General features: G+C 44.9%; 1 protein-coding gene across 1 annotated transcript; it reads right to left on the reverse strand.

The window, feature by feature from the left end:
• Positions 1 to 200: 200 nt before the first annotated feature.
• Positions 201 to 4,550, reverse strand: LOC124708469 (probable 4-hydroxy-tetrahydrodipicolinate reductase 1, chloroplastic). The gene is made up of 8 exons (XM_047240153.1): positions 4,338 to 4,550; positions 3,896 to 4,133; positions 3,280 to 3,413; positions 3,136 to 3,210; positions 2,090 to 2,191; positions 911 to 1,020; positions 724 to 811; positions 201 to 512 (listed from the first exon to the last, which is right to left on the reverse strand). The coding sequence occupies exons 1-8, from the start codon at positions 4,548 to 4,550 to the stop codon at positions 444 to 446; spliced, it is 1,029 nt and encodes a 342-aa protein (XP_047096109.1). The 3' UTR covers positions 201 to 443.
• Positions 4,551 to 12,504: the final 7,954 nt, after the last annotated feature.

The following is a 12,504-nucleotide window of genomic DNA, read 5'->3' on the forward strand; positions in this document are numbered from 1 at the left end:
GCGGCCACATGAAGTCGTTTGTTCCCTTCAAGTCCAGAGTTGAGTCTCTTGGTTATGAACTTTGTCCTCACGTAGGAGAGGTTTCCAGAGATTTATCAATCTTTGAATTTGCTTAGAATTTAGTTTTTTTGCATTATTTCAAACTCTAGAGATGTAGACCGGTCAAAAACAGTTTGCACGATCATGTTGCATGCATTTTCCTTCCATCATCCACTGCCGCAATAGCACTTAACTCTGGCCTCAAACAGAAGCCCAAGTTTGTCCAAATGTCTTTTTTGCCCACAACTAAAGAGTTGACAACTTGTTTTGACGAACCTAAGATTCAATTAGGACGCAAAACTGCTACAGCTCGGCAGTGGCCTAATATATTTTGCCGCAAAACAAGAGTTTATACAACACCATCACTGGGCTACACAATTACTCTAACCCTAAAATAGCCCTGTTCATCTCATGTTGCCCTCACTCAGAACATCGATCATATCATATAATTTCTTGTTCGCCCCGTCCTGTATCTGCAGTAGCAAAACAAAACAGTCAATACTCCCTCCGATCCATATTAATTGACTTCAAGATGGATGTATCTAGAACTAAAATGTGTCTAGATACATCCATTTTAGAGTCAATTAATATGAACCGGAGGGAGTATCAATCTGCCTAGAGCAAGGCACTAAACAGAATATGTTTTCCTTCAAGCATCATGTATTACTCCGTAACAATCCTGACCTTTTTACGGAGAAACATGGCAGCGTCAATAGTTCCCTCTGCATATATTGAACGGCCGCATACATTGTGCTGGAACTCAAAAGACACTCTGCAATAGCAAGAGTAATTAAGTCAGTTCATCCCACTAGGCGAGTTTTCCCCAAAGTCAATACAGAATCTAGCATCTTCTGAAAGGAAGAGAGCTTACGTCTCATCAGGTGAAGTGAGATGGTAATTGTGAAATGCATGCCCCGCAAGATGTTCTTCTGGGACACCGACGATGGCCATCTGCTCTTCGGGATCCCTAACCAAGTTTACCTACAGGAATGACAACAAACCAGTGTGAGAAAACCATGAAAAACAGCAGGGCTTTCTCCACGTAAGTTGAGAAAGAAGGTTGTGCTCCATTAGTACTACTGGACGAAAATTAATATTGACTAATTGAGACACTGTGACAATCAAGGCCTGACACAGGGGAGCTGGATCATAGTAAACCTCCAGTTGACAGCAAGGATTATGAGTCGCTGAGTCGCAACTTGTCGCTGGGGTACCGACTCACAGACAAGTCGTGACTAGTCTCAACTAGTGCTAGACTTCTCGACATGTAGTCGCGCTGTAACTACTAAAAATACTGAGTAAATATGCTACTAATGGTAGTTGGTAGTACACTACATACAATATATTGATGGCATAGGGGAGCGGAGAGGAACCTGATACTGTTACAATTACGTCCAGTGGGCAGGGCCTCCACTTCTGTGATGGCATAGGCGAGTTAGCAGTTGCCAGGCGAGAGGCGGTGCAAGGGGAAGGGTGGCAATAGGAAAGGCAGCTAGGTGGGAGGGGCCTGTTCCAATCTGGAGGGGTAGGGTTTCATGGGCAGGCCTTTTTGTCGTGGCCCAGAACTAGTTGCTCGACTCAAAAACAGAGACTAGTCGTGATTTGTCGTCGACTAATCAACTAGTCGATCGACAACTTCAACTAGCCGCTCCAGGTTGTCGACAGTGAGGTCACGACAGGCCGACAAGTCGCGGGACAAGCCGCGAAAAGTCGAGCAACTCATAATCCTTAACTGACAGATTAATATAATGAACTAAATAAACAAAAAAAAGGTACTTTTGCCACTTGGAAGTTAATATTACATGAAGTTTGCATAAAGCACCATGTACGTAGGGAGGTTGCCAAATATGAATAATCCATGATTGAAATTTGCATTGCACAGTGTGAAGTTCAACTGGGACACTATGACCGGTAAGTGGTAAATAAGATCAAGTGTCCAACCAGATGATCTTGAAATGGCACTTAACGATGAAAATAAATTACAGCTAAAGCTTAACGAAAAGAAATCCAGGATGAAAATTTGATGACTTTGTTGTAAGTTTTATGGTACCTCGTTCATGTCGAATGAAACACCCAACTTCTGAAAGCAAGAGATTACAGCTTTGGCAGTTCCAGAAACATCCAATTTTGTCGCTTGATGAGACTCCATGACCTATGGAAGTGTGTTAATTTGACATTTAAAAGGAGCCATGTGTAACAGCAATGATACAAATGTAAAAACAACGCAGGGATTCAGAAATGGAACATCAGTATTTGTATATGGAGGCAAATAAGGAAAACTCTAATTATCTAAGTTATTGGCTGAACATATTAGCCCATCATGCATGACATTCTGCACTGAACAAAGTAAAATTAGATAACACTACATGCTTAATACCATTATACTTATTGTTTGTCCTAAATCGAACCACCGATAACTATTTGTTTGCATCCCAACTCTTTGTGCCAAATACAAAAGGTGATGGTCCAAGCACTGGCTCACATATTTATAAGAGTCGTTTGCACCAAAATGAACCACAGATAAGTACTAGTGCTCATTTCAACTTCAGAATCCAACATGTGTTGGTCCAAACATGAATGAACTGCTGTCACTGAAACAAATCTTCACAAAAGTAATGATTTGTGCCATTTTGGAACAATGATTGAATGTCTTGTGGCAGAAGTTAGACAACACATAATCAATGTGAATGACATTATAGAATCATATGCAGAGGCAATGGAAGATACCCCTGCTCCCCGTTCCAAATATCTAGTGACAATCTATACAAGTAGCTACTTTCCATCTTTATTACTGTCGCATGTCAGTTGATCAGCTCAAATTTTATTAGAATGGCTTTTTTTACAATGCACTGGCTTGTACATATTTTAGTAATTGCTGCATCAAATTAAAAACCTCTGCATCATCACATGGGTCTTTAATAATCTAATAAAATTCAACTCCGCAAGTTAGCGGAACAACTATGAATATTAATACAAGTAATTTACTGAGCCAATAATAAACACAACCCATATCAGTCAAGTGCAGCACCCAATAAAGTTCAAAACAAATAATAAAAAAGGAAATCATAAATTTCCATCTTAAAGACCAAAGGATACCTCTAGTTTGTAACCTGCGAATGCACCAGGGAATTTCTCTGCCATGATTTCCATGGCAGCAAGAAAAGCAACAACCTAATAAGAAGTTCCAGTGTCAAAAGGGAAAGATCATGCACATTGACCAGGTGATGAAAATAACTATACCTGCTTGCCCATTTGTGGGGATATCACAGCATAAACATTCGCATCCTGCACTGTTTTGTTCAACAGTTGCCTATCTCCACCCGTTGTGCCCATTACAAATGGCAAGCCAAGTTTGCAGTAAAGTTCAGCGTTGGCTGCATACCAAGTTACTATCAATAGAAGCAAGAATATACAGCAAATAATCTACAAAAACTGAACATCAAAGCATTATGCAGAATTGCAGACAAATTGCTTGCCTAATCATAAACAAATAATCCCTGGTTAGGAAATAACGCCCTTCATGTTTCTTTTATAGAGTGGCAAATAGAATATATGCATGACAACTTGACAAGGAACTAACAAGACATCTGGATAATGTTCTCTATGTTTTGGAAATTATTGACAATATCTGGGGATAATTTGAATATGTTCCTTTGTATGTACAAGAAAGAAACTCAACCTCCAAGGAAATGTTCAATCGAAGTAACCAAGAAATTTGTCCAATAGGAAAGGATTATGTATAAGAACTCACAATAGTACAAATGAACTCAAATAAACCGCATTGTTTACAGCATCGTATTTGTATCTAAGGGGATAAAAAATTTAGCTGTCCAGTAGAAATGACTAATATGCTTACCATTAACAGCATCAGGCACAGTGTAGTCAACAACTATCATATCCGGGTAGTCCTTAACAATGGAACTGAGAATACGTTCACTTTCCGATAGATCATGAATATGGATATCTCTGTCACAAATGTTGAGCTTTCCATCAGGAACCTCCACTGCGCTGAATGACACGGGAACTAACTGAAGACCAGCAGATACAGCTGCTTCAGCAACAGCCTTCCCCATTTTGCCGGTGCAACTATTCACCTAAAAATATAAATATAGGTATAATGATTCAACTGAAATTTACTGAACTACTGCAAGTAATTACCAATCTTAGGTTTAATCTCAATTTCATGCATTAAGGTAATGCTTAAGTTGGACATGATAAATGGATATTGAATATGAAAACAACAACAAAAGTAGAAACAGAAACCAAAAGATCTGTAATGCCATCAATCAGAGACGTACCAGTATCGGGAAAGAGAGGTCGCGAGGCGCCGCGCGGGCGGTCAGAGGGCTCTGGCTAGCGACGGCGTTCTTCACCGAAAGCATGGCCGCTCGTGACCGCCGCGTTGGCGTCGCCGTGGCGATTGGAGCCGAGAATAGCTGGCGCGGGCGGACGGAATGCCGCTGCAGCGCGGCGGCGGTGGCGGGGTGAGCAGCGAAGGCGGCGGAGAGCATCTGCGATTCTGCGTGAGATTCTGGGGGAAGGTGGGCGTACAGACTACAGAGCAGCAGAGAAACGGGGAAGAGAGCGGACAAAGCTTTTGTCTAGGGTTTTAGCTGGCCGAATTTTGCGGGCCGGTCCAGGAAGCAGGCGTGCTTGGCCCGTCACGCCAAGTAACGGGCCGTGCACGTCCATCCAGGTGAGGCCCGTAGCCCGCAGCACGGCACGGCCTGCTCATTTTTTTCTGATTTATTTTTATTTTTTCAAATAAACAGGAAGAAAAGATCCAAAGAGGCTCAGAAAGGACCCAAAAGAGGGAGGGCCTATTCTCCGGGAGTGCCTACCCATCGGGAAATCCTATTTGACGCCTGTTGTGTCGGTTAGCGCGGAAATGTGTGTGTCCACCGACGCAACGGGTCAGCCCACCTAGCTAGCGACAAGGTTGATGGGAGGAAGACGACGCCAAGATCGACCACTGAGAGGAGCTCGCCTCCGACAGAGACGACACGGCTGGTCGCGGCGTCGTCGGCTAGGTGAGGAGTGGATCTCATCAAAGATGGGGACGACGCGGCTGGCCGCAACGTCGCCGACTTACGGTTTAGGGTGGGTGGGGTGTAGGTCGGGGAGCTCGCTGGCGACAAGATCTTGTGGTTCCGGGAGGGGGTGCGGGGTGCCGGCCAGAGTTGGGGGGAGGGGGGCCGGGGCGGCTGCTGACTGGCGGTGGGCTATGGTGGAGGAGGGCGGGGCGGCGAGGCTTCGCGATAGGGGTGCCGTTCGCGGGTGGCGGCCTAGCCGACGGTGGCGATGGGGGGGGCTAAGTTGTGTTCTATTCAATGCAGAAGATACAGAGGAAGAAGAGATTGTGTCGGTAGCGGGCCGCGGCCCAAGAGCGTTGTCTGCGTGCATCCATGCGCTCGCGGACGCAACATGCGATGTATAGGAAGCTCCCCTACCCATCGCTAGTTTTTTTTTTTAAGTGGAACATCGTGATCTTTATTGAATTGTAATGTTTGCAGGGATACAAAGATGACCTGGAGGATTAGTATACCACACATGTCGACCTATATCTTGGCTAGTAGCTGTCCTAGCTAGTCGATGTGCCTCCCCGTTTGAGTCACGCTGTTCATGAACAAACTCAAGACGCTGAAACTGAAAACGCCGAGCTTCAATGTCTCTCAGGACCATGCAACGCTGCTTCGGCTCCCACCTTCTGATATTTCCTTGACCACCGTCAGGCAATAAGAGGCAATTGAAACTTCATGTATCTGCATGTCCCCAGCCAAAGAGAGAGCCTCCCTGCAAGCATATGCCTCCAATGTGGTTGGATCACATACTCCATCGAACACCACTGATGAAGCTCCACGGTAAACACCATGTTCATCTCTAAACACCACTCCCACAGCGATTATCGAACACCACTTATTTTGAGACCTTGCCACTGCACCATCCACGTTCGCTAAATTTACCATGACGATATTGGGCTGTCAACTATTATCACAATCGTTGACAATCTCTAAATTTTCACTAAATATGTGATCTTTGATGACAAAACTTTGCATACTGTCATTATGGATTTTCTATGATAGATATTGTGACGCCCTAAAATCGGTACCATGTGGATCGTAGCGAATCCGCCGAAATCCGCACGATATCGATTCTGAGACGCCATCCGACACGACGTGCGCGACGGATCACACACATGATGCCGGAGGAATTAACACGAGCGATAAAATTACAACAGGATTACAATAGAGCCCACAAGAAACAGATATATTACAACAACGACTCCAACGAGTCAAGATACAAATATACAACATAAGATCCAAATCATACAGAAGATCAAATATGTCCGAGTACGGACAAGATACAAATTGGACTAAGAGTCCTGAAGATAACCAGTGGCGTCCATAACCCTGCCCAGGCCAAGCCGAAAGGATAACCTCGCTAGCGTCGTTCTTCATCGTACTGTTCTTCATACCTGCCCGGTTATGTCCCAAAACAACAATAAGTACGGGGTCGTACTTAACAAGACTTCAAGACGTATAAGCATTTGTCAACCAGTCGTCCTTTGTACTATAAGGTGGAGCATCACGACTCGCACTCTCCTTCATGACAACAATGTCCAGAAAGCCACCTAACTAAGTTAAACGTGTATCGAAGTTCGGCCGAATCTCCGAAGCGGACCTAGCTATTGCGTGCATGGCTTCCGAGGGTCAAAACACACAGAGGGGAGAATAACCCGCTCAACATGCGATAATCGCTCAGGCCGCAAACCTATACGTGCATACCAGAAACAAGGGATACAAGGCACCCAAGGGCTTCCCAAAGATAAAAAAGTAACAGGCTGGCATGCACGCAATAACAAATGGTAAAACATTACGAAACTAGTTGTGGTCACTGGACAAAGCTAAAGATTACGGTAGTGGTAGAGGGGAGACCCAATAAACATACCCAAGTGTGGTTATAGCGCTCAGTCTCAGAACAGATAACAAGAACTCGGGGTCCTAGATTTAAAGAAACACAAGTGAGTCGTCATAAAACGAGCAACTGACCCACTGATGCCTCCGCTAATAACTATTAACAATTAAAGTAACCATGTTACTCTTCAACAGATATATCCATAAACCATGTGTCATGTTCCCCAACAGATAACCCGATAAGATAGCGGTAACGGTAACGAGATATAAACGGCACTAGCATGCACTACGACTCGCAAGGCAGATCCGATAACCAAACAACAGTTATAGGAGGGTGGTGGAGGCAATATGGGCTGCTTGAGGTAACATGTGGATAGGACACGTGACAAAAACATGACTCAAGTTTAGCATAAGAGAGAAGGAAAAATAAAATAGGTGAGGGACTCCTGCAGAGACACAAGTGTGGAAATGCTTACCTGTTAAAGCTTATCGAGGAACATCCGGAGAACTCATCGTATCTCACTGCACCACTTCGTGATCCTATCCGGGAAGAAGCAAAGCGCTACAACAACCAACGGATGCACATCTTACTACTATGACAAAAGAATCGACATGATCATGATATGATATGCATGACATGGCAAATATGTGCGATGCAACTTATCCATATTAAGCGGGATCGAAACCCCGTACAAAAAAATTAAGGTTGGAGTTGCATTTTTACCGACAAAGTTAAATGTTGATTAGCATTAGGGCATCTCCAGCGGCGCGACGCATTTTAATATCCGCGAGCGTCCGTTTGCATCGCGCCGCGGACGCTAAAATGACTGTTTTTGTCCGCGCGTCCGTTTGCGTCTGGGGGCTGCTCCAGCGGGGCGACGCATTTATTTTTTCTTATTTTTTTTCTCTACTCCATTTAAACATATTCCAAATATTATATATTGGAACATGGATTTACACAAACTAATACATAATTGAGAACATGGTTTACACAAACTAATACATAGTTTGAACCATGGTGGACACAAATAAAATATTGCAAAATGAGGAAACAAGTTGTGTTGATTTTCGTATGTTCCCTGCCAAGAAAGAACATTCGAGGGCACACTCACTCACCCAAACTGGAAAATCTAGCGGGAGATGGTGCCCTTGTTGGTTCTACCGAGGACGAACATCCAGAAACCTCCACTACTGGCTTCGTCTGGCCCGTAGCCAGATTCGCTACAAAGAAAGAACACTCTAAGTTCTAGCTATCGGTATCCGAGCCGGATTCACCGGTGTGGTAGTGCCTGCGGCACGCCGTGTCGTCGAACACCTTGACGATCATCTCGTCATCACCCTCGTAGAGGAAGGTGAGCTGGCAGCCGCGCTCAAGCTCGAGGTCGCGGGTGAACTTGTCCCACCCCGTGTGTAGGTACATCTTGCCCTGCTCGTCGAAAAGACCTCCACGGTCCAGAGGCAGAAGTTGCAGATGGCCTCCCGTAGCTGCAAATGCGCCGGCTCGACGCCATCGACGAACTCGGCGAACTTGTCCGGGAGCCGCTTGATGCCGAGTGGGTCGTCGTCGATGCGTAGGAGGAAGTCGAAGCAGCGGTCCTCGTGCGAAGATGACGAGGGCGCAGGCGACGGCGAGCGTGGGGCCGTAGCTGCTCCACCACGGTGGCCCCTGCCCCCGCCACGGGGGCGCCCAGGGCCGCGGCCTCGACCGCCTCGCCGGCCACCAGGACCGGCCATGGACTTCCTCGCGGGCCTGGCTGCGTCCCAGGAACACCTAGGCGGCGCTACGGTCGAGCTTTGTGGCGGCTAGGGTTTCTTTGGAGGAGTGGATGAGGAAGAAAACGCGCGCCCCCTTTATTTAGGCCAGAGGCATGCGGTGGCTGCGGGACGCGTGGCGTCACCATTAACGTGGTTGCCGGAGGTGGGCTGCGGCCGCTCGGCAGTCGAGGTATCGCCATTAAAGTGGCGCAGGCTGCCGAAGCAACGCAGCGGTGCAATCGCTGACGCGTTTGAGAAGACGCATCGACGCAGGGTCGCTGCCAGGCGGGCCCGACGAAACGTCCGCCAGACGCGAGCGGACACTTTGCGCGTCCGCGCAGCGTCCGTAGAGACGCATCCGAGGTGCATATTTGGGCCAGGTTTGCGTCTCCGCGGACGGCCCGATCACTTTGCGTCGCCCCGCTGGAGGTGGTGCCAGACGCATTTCCGGTCACGGCGGACGAAAACGGTCGCTCAGCGACCGTTTATCGTCGCGCCGCTGGAGATGCCCTTACACAACATGGCAGGGGTGCGCTACTCAATGTTAAATGGAACCGGGACAACATTTATATAATATCCCACATATTCCATATGTTATATGTTAGGTGATTATGCAAACTAGCACGACACGACATGATGCGAAATGCAAACATGCATATGGATGTCATATTCATGTTCCTCTAACTTTTCTGATCAAAATTCATACATAAAATATTTTCATTTGAGTTACGAAATAGAAGATATAAATATTGCAAAATAAGGGCATTTTCTAGAATTTTGAGAAAACAGAGAAAAGAAAAGGTTTTATATCAGCAGGGGAGGTAGCCACAGGGAAAGACAAGCAGGGCCGGACGCTGACTGAGATGTTGACAAGGCAGGGAAGCCGAGGTGGCGCCGGTGGAGGCTGACGGAGGGGTTCAGCTGTCAGCGAGTGAAAGCAAAGAAATAGATTTAAAAGGATGTCTTTGCAAGCGGAAAATGATCCTAATCGAGCGATCGATCGGGTCGCGTGGATCGGTCGCTCACACTCTCAACGCGGCTAAGCTGATTTTCTCCCGCACATAGCTCACTTTCTTTAGTGGTTCCGCGCACATTGCTAGCTTGTACTACTATTCGTGCAAGTCATGCATGCGAGGCTAGCTAGGCTACTGGTAGGCTGCCGCACTCGCCTGCATGGCTGCATGCAAGCCCTACACCATAATTGTAGCACCTAGATGACACCCCGCGCGATGCAGCGGAAAGACATGCTGCATTTACTATGTAGTAATTATAGTGTTATTAAAATAATGTTATTAGCAAATACAAATCATAATACAATTGTTTCAAAAGAAGTTCAGTAGCTACACTTATTATAGATTATATTTATTTGGCTAGTTGCAAGAAAAATAATGTTGACAAAAGGAATATAAACAAATATGGTGTCTAGATACAAACCACAACGCATAGTGTTTACACATCCGATTTATGTTTCACAGGTTGGGTGATAGCGACGTACCTGATCTCTGGATCACTGATTAAATAGGTGATCCTTTTATGTGACCTAGCTAGTAGTACATGGAGACGTGTTTTACATCCAAAAAATACCCTAACCATACGTACAAACTGAAATAGTAGGAGAGGCACTCACCTAGGATATATTTGATTTTAAGCATCAAAAGATCAAAAGATGCACTGACAACCATATGGGACTGATTCATTCCCTAATGGAGGCTTCCGTGTCCTATTGAAACCATTAAAGCTGGCCAGTAGCTTGGATGGAACTTGGAAGACATTAGCAGTGCGAAGCAGTAGAGGAAACCAAATACATCAATTTTATAATGGAATTGAGAGGCATGCATAGAGAACGCTAGCCTTAGGTTCGGCAGCTTCCGCTTTACTTCTGCCAGGGAGTCATCAAGATCGACGGCTGCGTGCACTCACGCAGAGACAAACGAACTTGAGGCTAATGAACTCTGGTACTCAATGTCTCTCCAGAAAGGCTGAAAAGAATAACATGATGCCAAGCTAGCTAGCTAATTGCTGCCCTGGTCAGTTTCTTACACGACAACAGTTTTGCCCCAAAACAATACATCCTTGCCTGATGACGAATACAATGACCAACGAAGCCAGACTGCTAGAGAAAACAACCAGACGTTAGCATCGACAATTCGATCAGTACCAGCGACACAGCATCCGTCTTGAATGGCGACGGACAATCATATCTAACTTTCACCTGCAGAGCCACGGAAAAAAAAACTCATGAGTAGATCAGAGGAAAACTGCTATCAAAATGACATGGAGATTGAAAGGTTCTAGAATTAGTAGAGGAAGAAGATTGTACCGGAAAAGAGAAGATTGAGGAGGAAGGGCGACGGGAGAAAATAGGGTGGAGATGGAGACAGGCAAAACGTTTCGTTGCTCGCCTGATGGTCTCCTTGGATTAATGGGTTGTAATGAGACCAAGTCGGAAGTGCCTTCTCCATCGTAGTAGCATCTTCATAAAATAATTGAATGCTACATTTAGGATTTAATCACTGTTTTATCGCTGAGTTGGAAGTATTCTCTAAAAATAATTAGGATTAAATCTGAGAATATGATGAGGTGGCAGGTTGATGATGTGGCATGCTTGCATGTTGAGAGAAATCATGTAGTGTGGAGTTCATATAAAAGATGAGAGGCCAACAGCACGCTATCCTCCACCACACCCTGAACAGCTACCTGACACAATGGCAGTATGGTGAGGTGAAAGCGACATGTCTCACTGATTAATTCTCCAGCGTCAGCTAATTATTTGTCGAAATTTGTTGCTAGCTATTGTTGTAAACGGCCAAAAGAAATATTAATATTGATGTTAATTATTGTTGTAAACTGCCAAAATATTTGTAGGTATTGATAATCATCGGCAATAGCTAACTTATTTGTTTTTATTGTAATAATTTATAATTGTTGTCGAAATAGTTAATAGCTTTTGTTGTAAATGATCCTGCATCAAAAAATTGTTGCTTAACTTTTTTATTTGCTATAAAATTAGTGGTTTTGTTGTAACTTTTTCTTACTTTTGTAGAAATTACTACAGATTTTTGTTGTAAACCATCCACAGAAAAAATATTGTTTTATCATTTTTTGTAACATTACTTTTTTTGAACTTGTTGTGAAAAATTGTTGTAATGGTAATCTTTTTGTACGTCAAGTGAGCGATTTTGTTGTAAATATAATTGGAGGGGAATTATTCTTGATGGAATTGATGTTCATTATTGATTATTGTTGTAAACACCCAATTTTTTTGTTGAATTAGTTGTTTTTATTGTACCAAATATATCAGTGGTTTGTTGTAAAGATATTTTTTGACACGGATTATTATTAGTGCTAATTTTGTTGTTTCTAGCGAAATTGTTGTCAACCACTGTTGTAAACACCTAATATTTTGTTGGAATCCTATTATTCTGAATCCCATGGGCAACACATGGTGGGCTCCACTCTGATGACCAAGTATAACACGCAAGCTCCATCTCCACCCGTACCTAGCTAGGCCGCTTTCATCATGCAGCTGGTGCAGTACCCGACGCAGCATGGCAGCAAAGAAATCAACCAGCCCACGTGCGGGGAGAGAGGAGATCAATTTATTGATGAGTGTACGATTCTGATCGTACGGCCTGGAAAGCAACTGATATTTTGCCCCGCGTCAGGCGACGGACACCTAACACGGCCCTTTGCAGGCGCTAGGATTTCAGGAGCACAGGTAATACCACTCTGGCACTACTCTGAATGCTGATTAGGCCGGTGCCAGCGCAGGCTGGAGGGGAGGCGGTAGCGGCGG

The sequence above is a fragment of the Lolium rigidum genome, chromosome 4, assembly GCF_022539505.1.
Source record: "Lolium rigidum isolate FL_2022 chromosome 4, APGP_CSIRO_Lrig_0.1, whole genome shotgun sequence".
Lineage (NCBI taxonomy): Eukaryota > Viridiplantae > Streptophyta > Magnoliopsida > Poales > Poaceae > Lolium > Lolium rigidum.

Bases quoted from the DNA above. Each gene is read 5' to 3' on its own strand.
- LOC124708469 (XM_047240153.1), bottom strand. From the start codon at position 4,550: ATGCTCTCCGCCGCCTTCGCTGCTCACCCCGCCACCGCCGCCGCGCTG. The intron at 3,414-3,895 runs GTAAGCATATTA...CTTGGTATGCAG, and splicing joins TGTGCCTGATGCTGTTAATG to CCAACGCTGAACTTTACTGC. The intron at 513-723 runs GTCAGGATTGTT...TTGCTACTGCAG, and splicing joins CCATGTTTCTCCGTAAAAAG to ATACAGGACGGGGCGAACAA.